This window comes from Aethalodelphis obliquidens, unplaced genomic scaffold (genome assembly GCF_003676395.1).
Source record: "Aethalodelphis obliquidens isolate GAN/ISIS:26980383/991018 unplaced genomic scaffold, ASM367639v1 scaffold8, whole genome shotgun sequence".
Lineage (NCBI taxonomy): Eukaryota > Metazoa > Chordata > Mammalia > Artiodactyla > Delphinidae > Aethalodelphis > Aethalodelphis obliquidens.
The window spans coordinates 58,779,276-58,801,559 of NW_020837952.1; the positions used below are offsets into that span (position 1 = coordinate 58,779,276).

At 50.9% G+C, this 22,284-nt stretch overlaps 1 protein-coding gene across 14 annotated transcripts in view; it reads right to left on the reverse strand.

Moving 5' to 3' along the window:
• Positions 1-21,867, reverse strand: part of TTLL1 (TTL family tubulin polyglutamylase complex subunit L1) — a 36,750-nt gene extending 14,883 nt beyond the window's left edge. The window contains exons 1-8 of one of the 14 annotated variants that reach the window (XR_003433037.1): positions 21,749-21,867; positions 18,123-18,154; positions 13,404-13,477; positions 12,865-13,005; positions 9,963-10,079; positions 3,530-3,738; positions 1,662-1,842; positions 389-523 (exon numbers count right to left, since the gene is read on the reverse strand). Coding sequence is in view for 1 of the 14 variants with exons in the window: in XM_027107884.1 (XP_026963685.1) it covers positions 389-523; positions 1,662-1,842; positions 3,530-3,738; positions 9,963-10,075 (638 nt within the window). In the remaining 13 variants the exon portion in view is untranslated. Of the gene's footprint in view, positions 1-388; positions 524-1,661; positions 1,843-3,529; positions 3,739-9,962; positions 10,080-12,864; positions 13,006-13,403; positions 13,478-18,122; positions 18,155-20,578; positions 20,731-21,521; positions 21,615-21,748 lie in introns of those variants that run through there. The other 13 variants (XR_003433041.1, XR_003433036.1, XR_003433043.1 and 10 more) reach the window with 13 other exon arrangements.
• Between the last annotated feature and the right edge of the window lie 417 nt (positions 21,868-22,284).

Genomic DNA, 22,284 nt, shown 5'->3' on the forward strand with positions numbered 1-22,284 from the left:
AAACGGAATTGAACAACATGTGGCCTTCTGTGTCTGGCTTCTTTCTCTGAGTATCTTTGTAAGGGTAAAAGAGTTGCTTTTTGTTTTAAAGATTCACATTCGTGTCAAAGTTACTGCCTTACTCAACATGGATCACATGCCAGGCACTACGCGTACAGGGAGTTCGACCAACCCTTGCAAGGTCTCCGAGGAGTAGGAAGTATCGTGTCAAAGCACGGTCTTTTTTTTTTTTTTTTTTGCCACAGCACGCATTATGTGGGAATCTTAGCTCCCCAACCAGGAATCGAACCCGGGCCCCCCGCAGTGGAAGCCAAGTCCTAACCACTGGACCACCAGGGAATTCCCAAAGCTCAGTCTAAAGAAATGGAAACAAAACTCCGGCTCTTACATGTAGCAGCGCAGTGGGCGGTACGTAGACACCAGAACATACAAGCGCAGGTCAAACTTCCTGCCGCCGATTAGTAACGGGTTGTTAATGTACAGAGAGATCACGTAGGCTTCCTTGGTAGACTGAGTCATGAACCTGGGCGTGTCAAAGTCGAGGTTAGATGCAAAGACCAGAGGTCTCATAGAGAACAGACTTCTGGTTGCCAAGGGGGAGGGGGTCAGGGAGGGATGGATTGGGAGTTTGGGGTTAACAGTTGCAAACTGTTATACATAGGATGGATAAACAACAAGGTCCTCCTGTACAACACAGGGAGATATATTCAAATGTCCTGCGATAAACCATAATGGAAAAGAATACGAAAAAGAATCTATATATGTATAACTGAATCACTTTGCTGTACAGCAGAAATGAACACAGCATTGCAAATCAACTGTACTTCAATAAAATAAATTAAAAAAAAAAAGACCAGAAGTCTTTAGTCGGCTGGTGACAAGCTTGCTGCCTCTCATTAAGTGAGAGGCCAGTTCACGGGGAGAAAACGAGGGTGGGGGGTATCCACAGAGGAACCCCCGGGTGCTAGCATCATGCAGTCAGACTTAAATGCGGGACACAGGGAGGCATCCCTGCCACTCCTGGGAATTCAGGGGAGCCACCGGCCCACCCGGAAAGGATGGCACCAATGGTGGCCTCCAGGCACTTCCCGGCAGTTAAGGACCTCGAAGAGGCAAAGAGTGAGTCTTAGACTAAACCTCCTGGTGTCCTCCGTTCTGAGGGGCACCCAGCCCAGAGAGGAGACCTGACTGACGGTCATATAGGTCTTCTCTACACTGACCACACACACTGCCTGGCGCTCGGGTCCATCCCCACCTCGGCCCCGTGAGGCTGGTGCTATGTGTGTCCCCAGTCTACCCGGATGAAGAACCTAAGAGTCTATACAGCAAAACTTACTCAGGTGGTGAGTGTCAGACAGGGGTTCAAGCCCAGGCACCCAGGTGTTAAGCATGTGCTTCGCCACCTCAGAAGCACCAGGACTGGACGGGTCTCCCCCCAGCTTTCAGGACAGAGAGTGGCCAGCGAGGCTCCCTGCTCCTGTGACCTTACGCCAGTTTACCCACCATCCCCAGGTGAGATTCTACGACTGGTGACGCTACAGTGGCCACAGAGCCTTGTCCTGCTGCCACGTGTATACCTGAACAAATGCTGCACACCTGGAAAAGCAAGCAAGGGCCCCCCCACCCGTGGCAAAGCACACGCAACGGGCTCCCCCACTTACGAAGACGTTTTGCTGTCCCGGGACCACTTTTTGATTTGCGAGAGCTTGTTGATCAGAAAGATGCCCTTTCCCTGGGCTTTGCCACAAGGTTTCATGATCCAGGTGCTAGAGGGGCTTTTCCTGAACTCCTCCACGAACAGGTTGTAGTCGGCAGGCAGCATGTAGGTGACGGGGACGAAGTCTGAGGGTAACAGAGAGGGGACAACGGTGAGCCAGCCCGCCGGGGGCCACGGACAGAAAGACGCTGCCACTGCCTCTTCAGGGCCTGTTTCGCTACCTCACGCCTCCACCCAGCATCTCACAGGGCAAGGGCTTCTGCAGTTCAATCCCGGTACAACACAGGCGAGCCTCGTTTTATTTTGCTGCACAGATAATGCATTTTTTACAAACTGAAGGTTTGTGGCAACCCCGCGTGGAGCAAGTCAATCGGCACCATTTTTCCACAGCATTTGTTCACTTTGTGTTTCTGTGTCACGTGTTGGTAATTCTCGCAGTATTTCAAACTTTTTCATTATTGTCATGTTTGCTGTGGTGATCTGAAATCAGTGATCTCTGACGTTACTACTGCAAAACAATTACAGCTCACTGAAGGCTCGGATGATGGTTGACATTTCTAAGCAATAAAGTATTTTTAAATTAAGGTATGTCGGGACTTCCCTGGTGGCGCAGTGGTTAAGAAGCCGCCTGCCAATGCAGGGGACACGGGTTCAATCCCTGGTCCGGGAAGATCCCACATGCCGTGGAGCAACTAAGCTCGTGCGCCACAACTACTGAGCCTGCGCTCTAGAGCCCGCAAGCCGCAACTACTGAGCCCACGTGCCACAACTACTGAAGCCCGCGCGCCTAGAGCCCATGCTCCACAACAAGAGAAGCCACCACAATGAGAGGGCTGAGAACCGCAACAAAGAGTAGCCCCTGCTCGCCGCAACTAGAGAAAGCCCGCGTTCAGCAACAAAGACCCAATGTCGCCAAAAATATAATTAATTAATTAATTAAGGTATGTACATTGACTTTTTTTTAAGACATAATGCTATTGTACACTTGACAGACTACAGTTTAGTGTAAGGATAGCTTTTACATGCAGTGGGAAACCAAAAAATTTCACGTGGCTTGCTTTTATTGCGGTATTCGCTTTATTTTATTTAAAAACTTCATTCTTTTTATTTGTTTACTTATTTATTTTGGGCCACACCATGCAGTTTGCAGGATCATAGTTCCCTGACCAGGGATCGAACCCGGGCCCCTGACAGTGGAAGCGTGGAGTCCTAACCACTGGACCACCAGCGAAGTCCCATTGTGGTAATTTGCTTTATTTTGGTGGTCTGGAACTGAACCCACCATACCTCTGAGGTCTGCCTGTAATGAGTTTTCTCTTTTAGCTGTGTGCTAAGTACTTTACAAATCTGTATCATTTAATCCCCACAGTAAACTGTAAGATAGGTATTGTTATCATTCCCATTTATCAGATTAGGAAACGAGGCCCAGAGAGGTCACTTATGTACTTTTCCCCACGTGTGCTAAAGGGATTCTGAAATTACCCAACAGCCCAGCTTTTCTCACCAGACGGGGCAGGGACGCACTGTGCTCCCTAGGCATTGCTGGACACAGTAATGGTCCCTCCTGGCAGTCTGTAACTCAGGGAGTGCCCCCCACGCCCACCACCTCCTGTGCACATTCCCAAGGCACTCACACAAACTCAGATTCCAAGTTGAGCCCCCTCCCCCAATTCTGGAGATGCCTGGAATGAAAGAGGTGCCCACAAACACGTTCATCCCTCAAAGCCAACAGTCACCATCTCGCGGTCTTGTGCCACTGGAGAATACTCCACTATCTATTTAAAACGTGAGGCCGGTGGAAAGGACACAAACCCAGGTAGAGGTATTTCCCACTTTCGTCCTTCTCTGCCAAAGGACTCCCTTCCTTCTCCAGCTCTTTCCTGTATCTCTTGATGTTTTTCACCATCAGATCCTTCCGCGTTAGTTCATAGTGGTTTGGAAAATGGTTGACTATTTGATCATCTGAGAGCCGATAGCCAGTCTCGACACTAAAAACATTGCGGATGGTTTGCACGCTCATCCTGAAAGAGAAGCACAGAAGGGATGTGCAGGACAGAAGCTCAGAATGTGTCCATGTGGAGGCGGGTGTCATTAAAGCCTGGGGACTCCTGACCAGGAAGCACGCTCCCTCAGAGCTTACCTGTCCCCAACCCGGCACCGAGCCAGGTGCCTGGCCCACAGCAGCAGGCTGTGTGTCCGCTGACTGTACCTCAACTATCTGAGGCAGGGGCTGTTTTGACTCTGCCCTGATTGGTTGTACTCTCTGGCACAGAGTAGATGCTCAATAAATGTTTATCAGTTAATGATAACATTGATTTTGATACCAAACTAATGAAAGTCAGACTCTGAAGTCAGGAAACTCATTGACTCAATATCTGCACCCAAAGTCAGGAAGGACAGGGACCCCCTAAAACCAAAACCCCACGGACTTCCCTGGTGGTCCAGTGGTTAAGAGTCCGTGCTTCAACTGCAAGCGGTGCAGGTTCCATCCCTGGTCAGGAACTAAGATCCCGCATGTCACGTGGCAAACCCAAAAAATTAAAAACAACAGAAAAACAGGGGTTATTTAAGGACCCTGAGTTGGCATGTGATATTCTTGGAGAGACCCCTGACAGGCCAGCTAAACCGCGAAGCCCCCAGTGAAATGAGAGTTGAAAGAGAAATAGATTCCTTCTCATCCTCTAAGAAAGCCAGTCTAGTCTCCCTGCCACACCTGTCTGACTTCCCTAGCCACCCCCAGAGAAGCAGGAAGGACGGAAGGGCTGGCACCCACAAGGGAGTCCTGGAGTCACAAGACAAGGCAAGGTCCTCTCTGTACTCCCTGCCCCCAACCCGCCCCCTCCCCATAGCACCAACCAGAGGGTTTCTTTGGATTCCATAATCATTAGAACAAAAGGATTAAAAGGATTAAAAAAAAAACAACCCTGTTTATTATGGGAAAGCTCAAACACACGAAGAAGTATAGAGAAAAGTGTAACAGAAGCCCGTAATCCAGCTTCAACAGTCACCACGAGGCCAGCCTTGCTTTGCCTGTACCTCACAGCACTGGCTTATTTTGAGGCACTTCCCAGATACCATATCATTTCATCCAAATTATTCCTGTTAGAATCTCTAACAGTTAAGGACTCCTTTTTATATTATATGATATGCTATTTTATACTGTTATCACAACTGAAAAAAAAAGGAGCGCAGCCAATTCCATTTTTTTTTTTTTTCCTGCACCACACAGCTTGCAGGATCTTAGTTCCCAAACCAGGGATCGAACCTGCGCCCCCTGCAGTGGAAGCGCAGTCTTAACCGCTGGACCGCCAGGGAAATCCCAGGAGCAGTAATTCCTAAATATCATCAAATATTACTCAGTGTTCAAATCTCCCCAGTTGTCTGATAAATATTTTTTTACAACTTTTGCATATAAGGGCCAGGCCTTCTGATTAGTTGTTCTCTCTCTCACACATCTCTTTAAATCTATACATTCTCCCCCACCCCTCCTTAATTTTTTTCTAGGCAATTTATTTGTTGAAGACACCGGGTATCTGTTCTGTAAGGGTTCTCACAGCTTCCTTATTTATCATGCTCCTCAGGGCCCTGTACTTCCTGTAAGTTGGGAGTCAGACCTAGAGGTCTGATGAGCTGCAGGCTGATGGGGGCAGAGCTGTGTCCCAGGGTGGCATCCAGCCGGAGAGCCTCTCCCTTCGGGATGTCAGTGACTAATCAGCTGCACTGCCCAATAGAAAATGTGACCCACAGCTGAGGCACATAGTGAATTTTCTAGTAGTCACATTAAAACAAAAGTTAAAGGGGGACTTCCTTAGTGACACAGTGGTTGGGAATCCGCCTGCCATTGCAGGGGACACGGGTTCGATCCCTGGTCCGGGAAGATCCCACATGCCGTGGAGCAACTAAGCCCATGCGCCACAACTACTGAGCCCGCGTGCCACAACTACTGAAGCCCGCGCACCTAGAGCCTGTGCTCCGCAACAAGAGAAGCCACCACAATGAGAAGCCTGAGCACCGCAACGAAGAGTAGCCCCCGCTTGCCGCAACTAGAGAAAGCCTGCGTGCAGCAACGAAGACCCAACGCAGCCAAAAAAAAGTTAAATGAAAGAGGTGAAAGTAATTTTAATGTATCTTATTTAACCTAATATATCCAAAATATTATCATTTCAACATATCATCAACATAAAAATTTGTGATGAGGAATTTTACATCTGTTTCTTCGTACTAAAACGGGAGCGTACATCACGCTCCGGCACATACGTCTCTGTCTGGACCAGCCACACTTAAGTGTCCTATTGTCCTGTGGTCAGTGGCCTCTGTCCTGCACAGGTGCAGATCCTTATGCCGTGAGGGGTTGCAAAACAGTGAAATTCTCATTTTTCATTCCTCCTTCATTTATCGGCAGGAATATTTCTACAAGGAGAAACTTCCCTTCGTCAACAATTTAGGTAACCCGTGAATGGTTCGTACAGGGAAGACTGAGTAAGTGTGTGACTCTTTCCCTTTACCAGTTTTCAAAACAGTGAGCTGGTTCCCTACCACCCGCAGACGTGTGGTGAGCTGTGTTCTGGGAACCTATCACTGCAAAACGAATTACCCAACGTTAGCTACTCAAGACAACCACCATTTTATGATATCTCGAGGTTTTGTGGGTCAAGAATTTGGGCAGGGCTCAGCAGAGCGCTCTGCCCCACGCAGCACTGAGGTCGCTGGGTGGGATTCAGCCGGCTGGTCTGGGGGCCCCGAGAAGGCTTCTTCCACATCCGGCACCTTGGCAGGCATGGCTGGAAGGTGGGTGCAGCTGCAACTTCTCCAGCAGAACAGCCCCGGGATGGTCAGGCTTCTCATGTGGCAGCTCAGGGCTCCCGCAGGGGGTTCCCACACAGGAGGAGGAAGCTGCTGGTTTCTTAAGGCCTGTATCACACTGACTGGATCACACTGACTGCATCCCACTGGCCAAAGCAATCACAGAGCCCACCCAAGGTCAGGAGGAGGGGAACGAAGACCCCATCTGCAGAAGGAAGTGGTGTCAAAAACTCTGTGGCCATTTTAATGTGCCACAAATTATGTGGGGTTCTGTTCCGTTTCAGTTCTTTTGGGGGCCATTTTTATCAACTCATAGATTCAAACATGATTCATGAGTTTCAGTCTGCTGTCATTATTCTTATGGAAGCTCTAGGTGTCCCTATTTGGGGCAGAAGGAACTCTGCAAGTTGTCTCCTGAGTTTTATTAACCTGAATCCAGCAGGCCTCGACGACGTCCTCGCTTTCCCTTAAGACAAGCTATTCCAAGCTCACCTGGTACAATTCTTCCTGAGGCCCAGCATCAGGCATTTCTCCAAGGAACAAAGGACCCTTTGTTATAAATAAATGTTCACCTGCTGTGTAGCCTGATTGTAAAAAGGGTCCCAATTGTCCACCCCTCAACTCCCATCGGGAGGTAAAATACATTTCCCCTTGAACTGGGGCTGACCTAATGCCTTTCTTTGGCCAAAAAGAAGGGCAGAAGTGATGGTGTGCCATTTCTGAGACTAGCCCCGAAAGGCCTTGAGAGCTGCCACCTCCCTCTTGGGCCCCCGACACCACCACGAGCCCAGGCTAGCCGGTTGGAGGGATGTGAGAGATTTGTGGAGAGAAGCCCCTGTCGTCCTAGCCAAGGGCATCCTAGACCAGCCAAGCCTCAGATGACCCACCAGGTGACAGCAGATGTGTGAGTGCAGTTCTGCCAGACCAAAAGAACCGCTCAGCCAAACCCACAAACTCATGCGCAGCAAAAAGTGGTTGTTGTTTCAGGCCCCTAAGTTTGTGGTGTTTGTTACTCACCATCAGTTCGGCAATGGATAACCCATACACCCCCTCCAGGAGAGCCAGTGTTTACCTGTTTCACACTCCTTCTACTTCCTGCCCACAGGCAAGCTGTTTTGCATAGTTGTTATCAGAATACAAATACAATTTCGTAATATGTTTTTCTTCACACTTACTGTTATTCAGTTTCCCAAACTGCTTTATAATCATCACAATTATTTCAATGGCTGTACCGTAATCCACTTGGTTAATCTATTCACCTTTCCCCAACCAGTTAATGTTTAGTTGTTTCCAATATTCTTCCCTAACCAATTTTTAAGACCCGACAGGACACTTAGCGTTTAAAGCATGAGCTCTCAAGATATCTCAAATATCCAAACTTATCATACTGTTTAGCTCTTTTCTTCTCTGTCATTCTCTTGTTGGTTGAGAAAAGCTCCAAAACGCTTCTCGGCATGAAGAAGCAAGCATTCAAATCCCAACCCCCCCACCCCCATCCTTGGCATGTGACCAGCTGCCCAGAGAAGCCGAAAGAACGCGCTGAGTTCTGCTGGGCCCCACAGCACTGGGCAGCGGAACACCAAACAGCAAGTACAAAATACTGTCCTGTTCAGCCTTCTTTTCAGAGCTCCCATGAAACAGGGCTCTGGATAAAGGATTTCACTTTACCTTTGAGAAGAAAGAACGTAAACTTGACACTAAACCATACACAGGCACTGAACTACTCCATAAACGCCCTTCCTCTCTGCAGTCCACACTCCTGAAGGGAAATTAGGTTGCAGTTTGTTTGTTTGTTTGTTTATTGGCCATGCTGCCTGGCTTGTGGGATCTTAGTTTCCCAACCAGGGATCGAGCCCAGGCCCTCGGCAGTGAACGCGCAGAGTCCTAACCACTGGACCGCCAGGGAGTTCCCAGGTTGCAGTTTAAAGGGCAGGTGACTTCACTGCTGCCAGGAGCAAAGCTAGGGTCACCTCTCCATCCACCGCTGCAGCTGGAGGCTGGGTGCTGCCTACTCTGTGCCCAGGCCCGGCCAGGCTCCGGGGATGCTGAGATAAGCCAGGCCAGGTCCTCATTCTCCAGGGGTTCACAGTGACACTGGAAGAGGGGACAGGCCGGGAAATCCCAAATCACGGCACTCAGCATTTGCTGCCACGGCACCTGAATAGAGCAGCCTGGGAGGGCGCGAGAGGCAGAGGTGGCTTCCAGGGCAGGTGTGCTGGTGCACAAAGGACAGTGACAGCACGTGCTGATGGGGCGCCCGCCATGCGCCAGGCACTGCCCCGAGTTCTGGGTTTCACTGCTTCCTTGAAACCTCAAACAACGGTATTTGCAGAGAGAGGCCAAGTCCTCTGCTAACAGCCACACAGACGGCAGCGGAAGAGCCAGGGCTGAAGCCACGCGTGGCTCTGGCTCCAGGGTCTGGACATGTAACCCCTGGATGCACTGCGTCTCCAAATGGGGGGCTGAGGAGGCATAGAAAGCATAGCACGTACACAGATGGAAAAGAAAGACCGTTTCAGCAGCGGGTCAACAGGGGAAAACGCGCAGCCCGCTGCACCGGCGGGGACCAGGGGAGGAGCGGGGAAGAGAAGTGGCTGAGAGAAGCCGAGTAACGTCTCTCAAGGTAGCGGCAGGGAGAGTGAGTCCGGGGCGGGGGGATGTACAGGGTGACAAAGCCCCTGCCGACCCCGGCGTGTGCCCCCACTGGCCCCCTGCCCCTTCAAAGGTTCACTGCAGTGCTCTGGACCCAGGAGCTGCACAGGGTCGGCGAAGGGTTCGGCTGAGGAACCCAGCAGGGATGTGGAGGCCGCCCCGAGGGAGGGAGCAGACCCGGCCTGGACCAAGGAGGACACAGGACCTCACCCTGAGGAAGTGAGAGGCGAGGAGAGGAGTCTAGGAAGACTCCAGGCTCCTGGCTGGGTGGTACCACCCGGGACTCAGGGCCCACACACTGCTTTTCCAGTCTCACGCATTTCCGCGGTTTCTCAGTCAGTCCAGCCGGCACCCTCTTGGCCTAACGGGAGGGAGGTGAAAGGAAGCCCCGAGCCCTTTCCCCAATCTCCTCCCCACACCACCCCACAGGATGCTGACCTCCCCAGCGCACCCCGAGGTGCCAGGCAACAGGGCACCACTGTGACCAGCACGAACTGGAGGCGGGTGGGGCTCTGGTTTCTCACCCAAATTCCCACTGCCGTGTAACCACACTCAGCCGTGCTGAGACATCCCGGGACTTCCTGATAACCAGGAGCAGGGGACACTCCACCACGTATACTAACCCAGGGCCTTCTCCCCGCGCGCACGAAGGGCCCGGATGAGCGAAGTGTAAGGGGAGGCGGCACGATGGCGTGGGGGCGCCTGCACAGGACAGTCCATGCGCCGGTATGGGATTAACCGCGCTGATAAACGGGCTCTGGAAGACAACCAAACCCTGGTTTATACTTACCAGTAAAAATTCCAGTCCTCGTTTTCTGTCACTTGCACCCATCCTCTCTTTTCAAAGTTATTTATCAGCACCGACTTCTCGATATCAGTGACCCATTTCACTTTTCCTGCCATAATCCTGGAAGAGATCACCTTATCGGAGCCATGAAACTTAACAACTCACGTCCCTTCGCCCAAAGGAGCCCTCTACACGAGGCGAGCAGACGTCCCCCACCCCCAGCTCAGTCCTCCCCACAGTGGCTCTCAGCCAGGGCAGGTCACCCCCGGGGGACATCCGGCAACGCCTGCAGCACTTCGCTTGCCAGCACTGGGGGTGAGGGATGCTTGTGGCATCTGGGAGCAGAGGCAGGGATCCTGCTCAACGCCCTCCGACGTACAGTATGCCCCACGCCGGCCCCCGCCAACAAAGCATCCAGCCCCAAAGGCCAGGTGTGCTGAGACTGAGAATCCTGGCTAAGCGGGAAATAACGGCAACACACGCCGAATGGCAGCTGTGACTGGAACCACGAGGACAGGCACGAGGACAGGCACCACTGTGAGAGCGGTGGCAGCGGGGAGGCTGCCCTGAGCAGGGACCCTGGAGCTGGCTTCTGACGGGTGGGTGCGAGTACTCACCCCAGTCTGGGCACCCCCCGTCCCCTCAAGTTCTGCCTATCTCCCTGCTGCTTCCGGATTCGCTTCACCAATTCACTCTCTTTAACTGTGGGTGATCTTTTTTAATATTTATCTATTTGTTTATTTATTTTGGCTGCATCGGGTCTCAGTTGCAGCACGCGGGATCTTTTTAGTTGCGGCATGTATGTGGGATCTAGTTTCCCCAACCAGGGATCAAACCCGGGCCCCCTGCTTTGGGAGCACGGAGTCTTAGCCACTGGACCACCAGGGAAGTCCCTAACTGTGGGTGATATTAAGTGTTTGTCTGACCACATCAATCCTGGTGAACAAGCAACGTGGCTCTCACTGTACTTAAAATACGCAGCCCCCTGGCCCTCACCTGCTTTTCCAGGTACATCTTGTGCCACCTTCTCCCTCACCCGCTGTTCCTGCCACATTGGACTTCTCTGCCCACCTCCTCTTCTACCTCAGGGCCTTGGCACATGCTCTGCCTGCAGCACTCCGCCCTGCTCTGCCTGGCCAAGCTACTGCCCACCAGTCTGCTAGCATAAGTGAATGTCACTTCCTCCACAAAGCCTCTCTGACTCTCCAGACCAGCTACGCGGCCCCTGGGCACCCTGCAGTTCTGTCCTTGCTAGAGGGCAGGAGCTGGCTTTCTTTGTCACTGCTTTGCACCCAGGACCTGGCACCGTGCCTGGCATGCAGCAAATGATCACTTCAGAGAGAATGAGTGACTGTGGTCACAGGCCTGTCAGTACCACCATGTGACTTTGAGAAAGTTTCTGGACTTGTTTCCTCCTTTGAATTCTCGTTTTCAAACTGCTGGGGCAGCCCAGGATTCCAGGCTCCCACCCCAGCGCCGACCAGAGACGGCTGCATTTGTTACACTTCTGTGTACCTCTTCACAGAAGGTGAAGGGCTTTCAGGAAGGGCTTCTGTGAAAAACTGGGCTTGAAAGCCGGGGACCTGAGGAGCCTCGAGGGCCTTTTATGAAAGGAGGCACCTCCCCCATGGACTTATAATAGCTTCACGTTTGGGGCAACTTAACCGGGCAGAAAAGGCATGGGACGTAGAGATGGGGACCCAGGTATGTGTTGCTTGGGAGAGGAAAAGAGAAGACACTCTCATGATAGAATCCACCAGGCGGAGCTCGGGGTGCTTCCACCCAGCATCAGCCCACTCCCTCCTCGTGTTGCCCAGCAAGGCGGGTAGTATCATCGAGGCGGGACTATGGTCAAGCATAGGTCCCGGAGCTTGGGTTTGAGGCCCAGCTCCACCACTCACGAGCTGTGTGACTTTGGGCAAGTTACTTAACCTCTCCGAACTTGTTTCCCCCTCTGTAAAATGGGGATAACAACAGTATCTATCCATGTCATAGGCTGGAGTGAGAAGTAAATGCGTGAACACATGTAAAGCACTGAACACGGTGCCTGGCACGTAAGGAAGCACTCAGGAAGCATCTCATACGATTGTCATTATCCCCGGTTTTCAGATGAGGAAGCTGAGGCTCAAAGGTTAAGAGCCTGTGTAAGAACAGACCAAAGGGACTGATGGTGGCTTGAGCCAAACCTAGGGTGACCCTACCCTAAACCTCTTTCCACACAGCCCAGCCCTTCCCTCTGTGAACTTGGCCTTCATCAGGATGATGACAACGCCCACAGGGTCAAAGTGAGGAATAAATGGACCGCTCTCTGCAAGCTCTAAGTGCCACGTGACAGCCACAGAAGGTTGCTGACTGATCGGTCATGACCCACGTGCAGGTCAGCAGCCACCACACGGAAATGATGGCAGAAGCACCACAGAAGCCGAGTCCCCGTGTGCCGGTAACTCATGTCTGTACCGGAGCAAACCCCGCACGCCTCACACCCCCTTGCACTGTCCAGGCCGACTGCTGAGGGGAGTTTACTTTTTCACCACCGGTGATTTGCACATACTGCGTGTGTTACAAATGGAAGTTTTGTGGCAACCTTGCATCGAGCAAGTCTGTCGGCACCATTTTTCCAACAGTATTTGCTCACTTCGTGTCTCTGTGTCACAATATTCTTGTAATATTTCCCACTTTTTCATTATTATATATGTGCTACGGTGATCTGTGATCTAGTGATCTTTGGTGTTACTACTATAACTCACTGAAGGCGCAGGTGATGCCTACCATTTTTTAGCAATAAAATATTTAGTTAAGGCATGTACCTCTTTTAGACAAGTTGCTAACGCCCAATACAGTCTGCAGTACAGTGTAAAGATAACTTTTAAATCCAGTGGGAAACCAAAAAACTCATGTGACTTGCCTTCTTGCGATAATTCGCTTCACTGCGGTGGTCTGGACTGGAATCTGCAGTTATCTCTGAGGTCGGCCTGTATTTGATTTCAGTCTGAACAGCCCTGCATCCCTGACCAATCCTGCTCGTACTCTGCCCCCTAGAGTCCAACTGCAGACACAGGATTTCGGTGAGAATCACCCCCAAGCCAGGTAGCGCCTACACCACAACCCACACCCTGCACTTCAAGCGCCAGTCTCACTGGGCGACCTCACTCCCGCCACAGCTCCCACCTGGAGATGACGCAGAAGTAAGAGCAACAACACAGAATAATGATAAAGGCCATACTTTATACGTGTGCTGCACTTCAGTCATAAAATAGTCTGAAAATACTTCCAAGGGTACACTCCTAAACCCAATAAGGCCGACGGGGCAAATATTCTCACCTTCACTTTACTGAGCAGGAAATGGAGCCTCCGAGAAGGGTAGGTTTCCTCTCGGCCCCCTGCACCCTCCACCTGCTGTGTGGACAAGTGGTCACCAAGGAAAACATCTCAGCCCGGACCTACCATAGGTACTTATGAGGCCACCGGGAACATCCAATTTCTCTTCAGTTTCACCAAATTTTGACTCGGATTCTTACCTAAAATAAAATACACAAATGATTGGCACAAAAACAGACATATGGATCAATGGAATAGAATAGAGGGCCCAGGAACTTCCCTGGTGGCGCAGTGGTTAAGAATCTGCCTGCCAGTGCAGGGGACGCGGGTTTGAGCCCTGATCTGGGAAGAGCCCACATGCCACGGAGCAACTAAGCCTGTGCGCCACAACTACTGAGCCTGCGCTCTAGAGCCCGCGAGCCACAACTACCGAAGCCCGTGTGCCTAGAGCCCGTGCTCCGCAACAAGAGAAGCCACTGCAGTGAGAAGCCTGTGCACCACAACGAAGAGTAGCCCCCGCTCACTGCAACTAGAGAAAAGCCCACGCGCAGCAACGAAGACCCAACGCAGCCAAAAATAAAAAAATAAATGTATTAAAAAAAAAAAGATTAGAGAGCCCAGAAATAAACCCACATACATATGGTCAATTAATCTTTGACAAAGAAAGCAAGGATATACAATGCAGAAGACAGTCTCTTCAGCAAGTGGTGTTGAGAAAGCTGGACAGCCTCATGAAAATCACTGAAGTTAGAACACACCCTCACACTACACACAAAAATAAACTCAAAATGGCTTAAAGACTTAAATATAAGACATGACACCAAAAAACTCCTAGAAGAGAACATAGGCAAAACATTCTCTGACATAAATTGTACCAGTTTTCTTAGGTCAGTCTCCCAAGGCAATAGAAATAAAAGCAAGAATAAACAGATGGGACCTAATCAAACATAAGCTTTTGCACAGCAAAGGAAACCATAAACAAAATGAAAAGACAACCTATGGACTGGGAGAAAATGTTTGCAAATGATGCAACTGACAAATGCTTAATTTCCAAAATATACAAAGAGCTCATACAAGTCAATAACAACAAAAAAAACCCAATCAAAAAATGGGCAGAAGACCTAAATAGACATTTCCCCAAAGAAGACACGCAGATGGCCAACAGGCACAAGAAAAGATGCTCATCATTGCTAATTACTAGAGAAATGCAAATCAAAACTACAATGAGGTAACACCTCACACCAGTCAGAACGGCCATTATCAAAAAGTCTACAAATAACAAATGCTGGAGAGGGTGTGGAGAAAAGGGAACCCTCCTACGCTGTCGGTGGGAATGTAAATTGGTGCAGCCACTATGGAAAACAGTATGGCGGTTCCTCAAAAAACTAAAAACAGAGCTGCCATATGATCCTGCAATCCCACTCCTGGGCATATACCTGGAGAAAACTAATATAATTTGAAAAGACACATGCACCCCAATGTTCATAGCAGTACTATTTACAATAGCCAAGACATGGAAACAACTTAAATATCTACCAACAGATAAATGGATAAGGAAGATGTAGTATGTATATACAACGGAATATTACTCAGCCATAAAAAAGAATGAAATAATGCCATTTGAAGCAGCATGGATGGACCTAGAGGTTATTATACTAAGCCAAGTAAGTCAGAAAGAGAAAGACAGATATCATATGATATCAGTTATATGTGGAATCTAAAATATGACACAAATGAACATATCTATGAAACAGAAACAGACTCACAGACATAGAGAACAGACTTGTGGTTGCCAAGGGAGACAGGGTAGGGTAGGGAAGGATTGGGAGTTTGGGATTAGCAGATGCAAACTACTATATATAGAATGGATAAACAACAAGGTCCTACTGTATAGCACAGGGAACTAAATATATTCTATATCCTGTGATAAACCATGCTGGAAATAAATATGAAAAAGAATATATGCACGTATAACTGAAACACTGCTGTACAGCAGAATTTAACACAACATCGTAAATCAACTACACTTCAATAAAATTTTTTAAAAATTAGGGGAAAAAAAAATTAGGGGAACTTCCCTGGTGGTCCACTGGTTAAGAATCCACCTTCCAAGGCAGGGGATGCAGGTTCGATCCCTGGTCGGGGAACTAAGATCCACATGCCGCAGGGCAACTAAGCCCGTGCACCGCAACTACTGAGCTCGCGCGCCTCAACTAGAGAACCCATGTGCCGCAAACTACAGAGCCCATGCGCCGCAAAGAAGAGCCCACATGCTACAACTAAGACCCAATGCAGCCAAAAATAAATTAAAAAGAAAAAATAATTAGGGATTTCCCTGGCAGTCCAGTGGTTAAGACTCCATGCTTCCAATGCAGGGGCACAGGTTTGACCCCTGGTTGGGGAACTAAGATCCCACATGCCATGCAGCCAAAATATTAAAAATGAGAAAAAACATTAATACACAGAGAAATGTACACAGCACAAGATCAAGAGGTGTTCTAACAGTTTATGAATACAGCCAAATGGTAACTAACCAGAACATTCAGTGGATGGCGTCTTCTGTTTAAGTGCCCAACGGAGGATGCCTTGGGTTCCTCTCTTGTCGTGATAAGTACTTCTGAATTAATTACTTATTGGCTCCCGCTGACCTTGCCAAGCTGCCAGGCCACCCCTTCACTTCACGCAGCCCTTGCTCTGGCTGAACGCACCCCCCTCTGCTGCTCCATGCTCATGTGCTCGCCCGCGAACCTGTGCCCGCGCTGTCCCTCCATCCTAACGTCTCTCTCCACCACTCTTTATCCAGCTCCACCAACCACGCGGGGCACAGTTCAAAGGCCACTTCCCCCAGGGGGCCATTCTCATCGCCTTCACTGGAATTAGTGTTTCCCTCCTCGGGACCCCCTGCAGACCTTTCCTGCCATCCTTGCGGACACTCAGAACTTCCCAACTTGCATTTCAGTTCTTTATGTATGTTCCTTCCATAAACGTGTGAGGCGAGGGACTCTCGTAGTCACCCGTTTCCCTCTCAACCCACTGATTCTAGATTTAAAGGGGAGCATTTGAAGCGAACCCTACAGTCCATTTGCCCGACCCCATTATCTCCAGCCCTTCAGCACATGAGACGCAAAAAATGACTGCTTGTTGTGTGAGTGACTGATGGACAAGTCCTCAAGGCTGGGTCCTTGGAACCCGACTCATTGCTTCCCTGAAAATGTTATGGGTGGAACTGTGCCCCTGAAAAGATACATTGAAGTACTAACCCGGGTACCTGTAAACATGACCTTATTTGGTCGAAGTATGGTCTTTGCAGTTACGATGAGGTCATTCGGGTCAGCCTTAATCCAATGACAGGTACTCTTATGAGATGGAAAGCTGGACACAGACACACAGGCAGGGAACGCCTTGTGAAGACACAAGAACGGACAGACAGACAGAGGGAAGGCAGCCATGTGCAGATGGAGGCAGAGATCGGAGGTAAGGCTGCAACAAGCCAAGCAATGCCCAGGGCTCCCAGAAGCTGGAAGCCGCAAGGAACCCTCCCCTAGAATCTTCAGAGAGAGCACGGCTCTGCCAACACCTTGATTTCAGGCTTCTGGCCTCACTGCGCCACCCAGTTTGGGGCACTTTGATACCGCAGACCTAGGAAACTAATACAAGAGACAACCATCCTAAACACTAGGGAAAAACGAAGAATAAGAAATGTACACCCATAAGGAGGTTTACGTATATATATTTGGGGAACAGAGCACAGTAAAGCGCTGAGCAAGAAGACAAGAGAGACATTTACGGTTAAAAAAGGAAAAGATGAAGGAAGGCCCCCTCTCCTTTAAAAGAACCTCTTTTCAGAAATGCACCAAATCAATGTGGAAACCGCCACTGAGAGCAGATGTAAAGGCAGCCTTGGGAAGAGCCAAAGGAGGGAGAGCAGTTCCCTCCACACCCGAGGCTTAGAGACCCAGTTCGCTTAGAGACGCATCTGAGCCATGGAGCCGCCGCTGTGGATCCTGGCAAGTCCTCCCCGGGCCTCAGCCTCCCCAGTGAAATAAATGGGAAAGAACTGACTCACTCAGTTACAAAGCAGAAAATACCACACCATTGTAAAGCAATTATACTCCAATAAAAATGTTAAAAAAAAAAAGAAAGAAAGTGACAGCTCCTGGGCGGTGCTGCTGGGATTACTGCAAGGTCAGGTGGGCGTGGACCTGGCACACAGCAGGTTCTCCAGACCGTCAACTGGGTTTGAAACGAGTGCATCAGGCAGAAAGAGCTTCACCCTGAAGCTGCCCCCGATTTCGGCTCCGCACGCGCATCCTTTCCAGCTCCTCCTCCCGGAGGGCTTGCCAGGCCCCGCCCTTACACAGTAACTGAGTACGTATTTCTATCATCGCTGAAACAACAGCAACCACTCCCCGAACACCAGGATGCATCAGGCCCCGGGCTGGGTGGTGTATGTGTAGATCCTTCTCTACTGGGTACATAGTTACGGCTCACCTGAGGCTGGCAGGCAGGTACTCTCCCCACTTACAGACGGGAATGTGGAGCTTGGAAAGCAAGAGGCAGAGCAGAGACTGCTGCCGTGGCCACCCGCACAGTCTCCCTCCCACACGCGGGTGTCAACCGTCATTACATGCATCCCCCTTGTCAGGCGTCATCGACCCCACAGGGCAGGGGGTGGGTCCCCCAGCACCCAGCCAGGGCCAGGCACAATGAGGGGGCTCAGGTATCATCTGTAGAAGACTAAGGAACCAGCTGGCCAATCCCCACATTACGGAAGCCAGGGCTGACGCCTTCCCAACCCTAGGAAATACTAAGTCTTATCTATTTATCAGGTAAATAGAGAAATACCTGATGTCAGATTGTTTTCCTGTGGCTTCCTCCTAAAATAGAAAAGAAAAAAAAAAGTGGAATTAGCGGTATTATGTGATGAACTTGACACGTTACCTCTCTACTGGTTCATATGAACTGACACCTCAGAATTTTAAGTCACAGGGTCAGCTACTTTCAAACTGAACATCATAAAAACCTAATCAGGAAAAGCAGAGAGTGACGTGCTGGTCCTCATGCTGCTCACAGCTTGAAGTCAGAGTGGGCTGTCACCACCTGAGGCATGTCAGCCTCGGAAAGCCATCCTAAAACCAGACAGTTGCTGGTTATTTCCAGAACACCGTGGGTCCCACTCCTGGGGCAAGTGGGCAGGATCTTCACAAGCCTGAGAACAGGTTTCCGCCGGGACATCCCTGGGTGTCCGGGCCACCGATAGTGTAGTTTCTCATCCATCCACTGGGCACCAACAGCCACTCCGTGCCAGGCGGGTGACGGGAGACGGAAAGCCACCCGGGACCAGGGGCTCCTGGACAGTCCTGATCCAGCGAAGTCAAGAGATGCGTTCAACCAGCGGCAGCCCCAGTGGAAAAGTGCTTTAACAACCTAACAAAATCCAACCTCAGTCCTGGGGAGGAAGTAACCATCAGTCCAGTCCAGCAGCAAATCATGCCCGCTCCACCCCCAGAAAATTCCGGATCCGTCTGTGTCTCTCCCCAGCATCCCCACAACCCAGGCCACAACTGGCTTCCTTGGCCCCATTCTCACCCCATGGCAACACATTCCCCACCCAGCAGCAGACCAATCTTTTCAGACACAAAGCAGATCTTGTCACTCCTTTCATAAGCCTGCAGCAGCTTCCCACTGCACTGAGAATAAACCTAGCAGTCCACCCATGGCCTGCAAGGCTGGCCCAGAGTGACCCGGGACCCCCATGCCTCTCGGGCCTTGTCTCCCAGTGCCCTTCCCACCTGTCTTCCCTCTCCAGGCGCCAGCCTCTTTCAGCTCCCCACACCCACCAAGCGGCATCCAGTCTTAAGGCTTTGCTCTTCCCCCACATCTGGCCCTTTCTCCAAGGTCAGCTCCTCAGACTGGGCTTCCCAGTCTCAATCCTCCCCCTTTACAGAGCTGTCACTTTACTTCTCCGTGGTGCTCACGTTGTACACAGTTGTTTAGTCGGCGCCAACTCAAAGCATGGTCCGCGGACCAGCAGCATCCACATCACAACCTGGAGCTCGTTAGAAATACAAATCTTCCAGCTGCCCCCATGCACACACAAGAGTGTACACATTCAGACTCTTTGGGAGCGGGGCCCAGGAATCTGTGTCTTAACAAGCTCTCAGGCGATTATTATGCAAGTGCAAGTTTGAAAAGACCTGGCCTATGAGACTTCCCTGGTGGTCCAGTGGGTAAGACTCCATGCTCCCAATGCAGGGTGCCCGGGTTCGATCCCTGGTCAGGGAACTAGATCCCGCATGCCTGCCACAACTAAGAAGTCCATATGCTGCAACAAAGATCCCATGTGCTGCATGCAACGAAGACCTGGCACAGCCAAAAATAAATAAATAATAAATAATTTAATTTAATTTAATTTTTTTAAAAAGGGACTTCCCTGGTGGTGCAGTGGTTAAGAATCCGCCTGCCAATGCAGAGGACACAGGTTCGATCCTGGTCCAGGAAGATCCCACATGCCGCGGAGCAACCAAGCCCGTGCGCCACAACTACTGAGCCTGCGCTCTAGAGCCCGCGAGCCACAACTATGGAGCCCATGCGCCACAGCTACTGAAGCCCGCATGCCTAGAGCCTGTGCTCCGCAACAAGAGAAGCCACCGCGATGAGAAGCCCGCGCACCTCAACAAAGAGTAGCCCCCGCTCGCCGCAACTAGAGAAAGCCCACGCGCGGCAACAAAGACCCAACGCAGCCAAAAATAAATAAATTAATTAATTATTTTTAAAAAGAAAAGACCTGGTCTAGTTCATGTATTTGGTTCCTTGGTGACTGTCTGTCTGACACAGATACGTCACATTGTGAGCAGCAGTGCTGTGCCACGTTATCTCCTGCTGAATCCCAGCACCCAGAACAGCGTCTAGCAATAGCAGGCTCTCAACCAATACGTGACGAATGAACAAAAATAAAGACGTGAATTCCCTCCACACACACACAGTCAAACAAGCACTGTTTGTGCCAAGCAGTGAAGTAGGCGCAGCCCAGCCCTACAGGGGCTGTAAGTCCGAAGAGGGAGACCCAGGAAACCATCACCCATAAACACTTCCACAGCTTTACCCTGGTGAGAAATAGGAGGCCGGGAGTTTAGCTGATTTCCACCGAGCGAGGGAACATCTTGGGAAATCTCTGTGTCTACAACCCCAGGAGGACAAAGCTCTGCCAAGAGGCCTTTTACCTCCTGGAGTTATGACTACTCCCAGACAAAAGTTAGAACAACCTCTGAGGAGAAACAGCGGAGGGCGAGGGGACTCACCCTCATGGGAGTCACTTCACTCTTCCGGGTCCAGCCATCGGAAAATGGGAGCAGTCTCTGCCCTCATCCCCCTACCCCAGACACTTTGATCACTATCAGTTTCAATAAAGTCCCAGCTGGGCTTCCCTCGTGGCGCAGTGGTTGAGAGTGCGCCTGCCGATGCAGGGGACACGGGTTCGTGCCCCGGTCTGGGAAGATCCCATATGCTGCGGAGCGGCTGGGCCCGTGAGCCATGGCCGCTGAGCCTGCGCGTCCGGAGCCTGTGCTACGCAACGGGAGAGGCCACAACAGTGAGAGGCCTGCGTACTGCAAAAAAAGAAAAAATAAAGTCCCAGCTAGGCCAGGATCCTAGGACACTTGCATTCTTTTCCAGCTAGTTAAGTCTTTTTTGAAAAGGCAAAAAAGAGCCATCTTTAAATAAAGTAACAATATAAATGACTTCACATCAGTGCCGTGCAGCATTCAGTCGCAGCTGTGTTGCCCTGCCCGCCTCCTCACCCCCATGCTCCACGTACCTGTTTACCAGTGCCTGTAACTCCCTGAGTGCAGGGCAGGGCCAATCTTTTTGTACTGTCACAACCCAGCACCCAAATGTGCTCATTAAATATTTCCTGAACAAAGAACCGCTTTGCAAACAAACCTCCAAACGGCTTACAACGACCAGATACTTTTAGGTCTAGGATGAATCCCCTGTAATGCCACAGCTACTCTAGGGGTGTATGACTACCACCACCCCACCCCGTCTAATGATGGGAAAACAGTCCCCCAGAGAGAGGTGAGCAGGGCGGGGAACACTTATCTCCTGTCTCCTGTCCAGAGCTCTAGCCACAGGTACACCGCGCCCTGCAAGAAGCCAATAGGAACGATACAGATTGCAAATGAATGAAAAAGCCTAGGAACAATGAAATTCTGGGATAACCAATAATAAGAAGAATGCAATTACAAGGATCGAGCGGCACAAGTTAAGTCATAGGAACTCGGAGGAGGAAGAGGGGTACAGTGGTCAGCGCAGGCTTCCCGGGGAACGCGAGTCCAGCGAGCAGCATCTAAACCGCACCTTCCCGGCCCCGTAGACCAGGGCCCACAATCGTTCGCGCATGCGCACTCGCCCACCGGGCACGGCCACACCCTCGGTCCCCGGAGGCGGCGGCCTCGGCGGCGGGGCCTCACCTGTGGGCGCACAGCGCAGAGGAGCGCCCAGAAGCGCGGAGCACGGCGGCCCGGCGCCGCGGCCCGGCCCCGCCTCCAACCCCACTCGGCGCTCAGAGGAGGACGCGAACCGCTACCCAGCGCGGACAGGCTCTACTTCCGGGGCGGCGCCCTGGCAACCGAAGACGCGGCCTTGCCAGCGCCGCGACTGCTTCCGGGGTCAGACTTTCCCTGCCGGTCTCTACACCTCTATGCCGGTGGCCTGCTACGCCTGGCGCTGAGATCCTACGAGGAGTCAGTCGTCCACCCCCGGGAGCCTTGCAACCTTCAGGGCCCAGAAATGAGGTTGAGAGGGGTCGGGATCGAGCCTGATAGTGGGAGGTAGAGCGGTATGATGCCTGGGGCCCTGGGTCCAGTCGGCTCTTTATCCCCTCTGCTGCTCAGCTTCAGTATCTGTACAACTAGGACTGTTCATAGCACCTCCCTAGTGCTATTGTTGTAAGGATAACAAGTTGTGCTCAGCAGCCAGTAATCAATAAATGGCCTACTCAAAGGTA